Raw genomic sequence first — 2600 nt, forward strand, 5'->3', positions numbered from 1 at the left:
CTTTGCGAGTCCGCCTAAGTGGATTGAAGTTCGTGGATATGGACCAGTCGTGGTAGGATGACGAGTTACGTGGTGGCAAATAATGTTTGCACTGCTTTTCGGCTCAATCGATGGTAACTGACTAACGCTCGATTGGTTCCTGATAGACGTCTCCGAGCAAAGAAACAGACACCGATCGGATTTGTACAGGATGTGTCAAAGGACCGAGTTCTGGGTGATATCTCTGGCAAACGACGAAGTAAGGAGTGCTTCGTATTAGGTCGAGAATTCTAATTTATTCCAATTTCTTCCTATACTTCGAGAAGCAAAGTTTCCAAACTTGTCTTCGACCCAGAGAAGTGTTACTCAGACTGCAGACCGATCTTTTTGACCCACCCCGTACATCGAACGTACTGATTGATCGTACGGAAACAGTTTTTGCCTGGAAGCCTCCTGACAAGTTTATTTAAGAGACCCGATTCGCGCATCCTTGATCAGAAGTAGGGGAGAGCTTAAGCAACGCGGAAAATAGACGACGGTTAAATATATATTATACTGCTTAACGTATTCGACGTATTGAACTTTTGCGCCCATTTCGCTGCCGGGTATATTAGGAGAAGGAATGCTCACCGTGGAATCTACGGTCGATTAATTTTACAATCGGAGCTACGATTGAAAGCAATAGTGATTGAATGTTTTATGCCCCGGCTGCAGTAGGTCATGAGGGATTCGGATCATTGGCAACGCAAATAACATTGAATACTTGGGGATACTTGTTCAGGAATAAAAGAGCTCTCTGTGAGCTTGTGTCAGATAAGCGTGTTATTTTCGTCGTAACGTTGAAGAATCTTGACTAAAGACGCAAGGGGGGCAAGTAGTGACAATTCTCTCGTGGAGTGTGTCACAAATTACCCGTTCGATCTGAACGAACGTTGCGTTATCCAGGAAGAAACGCGATAGTGGTAACAAGCTTATCCTCAGCCTGATCCCCTCTATCGACCAGACAGAATCTTCTTTCCTTTTCTCGCAATGTAAGACACAACTTGCACGGAAACGAAACGGGAAAGCCAGGTAGAGACGAGTATATAACAGTTTGAACGGAGCAAAGGTGGGATTTCGCGAGGTCAGTTCGTCAAAGTCTATCTTCCCCGAGTACGGAGAGTACAGAGAGAAGAAGAAGAAGGTTTAGGATGGAGAGAAAAAATGTGGTAGGATGCGTGAACGACGAAATTAAAAGTGTGTGTGTGTGTGTGTGTGTGTTGCGGCCGGTGCCGCGGAATATTATCGTCGAATATCGCGGCGAAACTGAAAGGTAATCGGATTGTCAGTTGACCTTACCTCAGAACGCGAAACTTTTATGGCTGTTCGGAATACGGGATTTGCTTAGCTTAGCTATAGGTACCAACACGGGTACGTACTCATGATCAGTAATCATATTAAGCGCGTGTACAGGGTAATCAGATTAGCGGAGCTGGAGGTAATCCCGAAACTATTCTAAGTATGATTAGGCGTCCTTCTCGCAGCCTAGTCCAGTGCCAGTACCTGTACCCACTATTAAGATGACGATAATAGTTTGCCAACTACGCTGGCCTGCGAGGTTACCTGCCCTATGGGTTGCCTAATAATCCCTCTATGAGACTCTGATAACTTTACTACCCTTCCTGGATCAACGACGCGTGGACTACGTTCATAATGGAAATGAAGTATCTATTGATTCGAGACACGTTTATACGGGGACGGGGCCCAGAGATAGAATTATCAAGCGCGCAGCCCTGTTGCCTTGTTTCGTTCCTACCCCTTCGTCGTTTATAACTTGGCTATGATGTGACGACGTGTAGCCATACTGGATTAACCGTACGTTTCTTTCTCCCTCCCCCACTTCCTTCTGTTATCCCGGCAGGAATCGCTACGCAAACTATTCTGACTATTCCCGTGAGCCACGTCACGAATAATCAGATGGTGAACTTGGCGCTCAGCAACGGCCAGGTAGTGTCTACGACCCTGGCGAACCTTCAGTCGATCGCTCAGCCGCAGAACATGCTGAACACGCCGACCAACAACGGTGATTTTACAGGTAACACTCTGATCCTTTCGTACGAACGTCAAATTTAGGTTTTTCTGGAACACCGACGTGTTCCCAATATGGGATGAACATTGTCGAATGAATCGAAATTAGTTCTGTAGCTTGGTACGATGGTAGCTTGTGTATAAAAATTAGAACGACGAGTTTGGAAATTGTGAAACAAGCAGAACACGGCACCGACGTGTTCCCAATATGGAACGAACATTGTCGAATGAATCGAAATTAGTTCTGTATCTTGGTACGATGGTAGCTTGTGTATAAAAATTAGAACGACGAGTTTGGAAATTGTGAAACAAGCAGAACACGCTTTTCTCGTTCCACCCGTGACAGTTCCAACAAGTCCCAGCTTAGCATCCGGATTAGGGCTGAATTCAGCCGCTCTGCCACACCTTCTGAGCAACAGCTCGGCCAGCCAGCAACTTCTGAGCGCGATACAACCTCAGCAACTGCTTCAGGCCGCGCAAGCGGCTCAGGCACAAGCGGCACAGGCTGTACAGGCCGCTCAGGCCTCCCAGCAACCTCTTCTAACTACGTCGCC

At 46.7% G+C, this 2600-nt stretch overlaps 1 protein-coding gene across 1 annotated transcript in view; it reads left to right on the plus strand.

Moving 5' to 3' along the window:
- LOC108572158 (POU domain, class 6, transcription factor 2) overlaps window positions 1-2600 on the plus strand; it is a 190048-nt gene that overhangs the window by 170636 nt on the left and 16812 nt on the right. The window contains exons 6-7 of the mRNA XM_017934355.1: window positions 1880-2053; window positions 2393-2594. Of these exons, the coding sequence (XP_017789844.1) occupies window positions 1880-2053; window positions 2393-2594 (376 nt within the window). The remainder of the gene's footprint in view (window positions 1-1879; window positions 2054-2392; window positions 2595-2600) is intronic.

Source organism: Habropoda laboriosa, unplaced genomic scaffold, assembly GCF_001263275.1.
Source record: "Habropoda laboriosa isolate 0110345459 unplaced genomic scaffold, ASM126327v1 scaffold107, whole genome shotgun sequence".
Lineage (NCBI taxonomy): Eukaryota > Metazoa > Arthropoda > Insecta > Hymenoptera > Apidae > Habropoda > Habropoda laboriosa.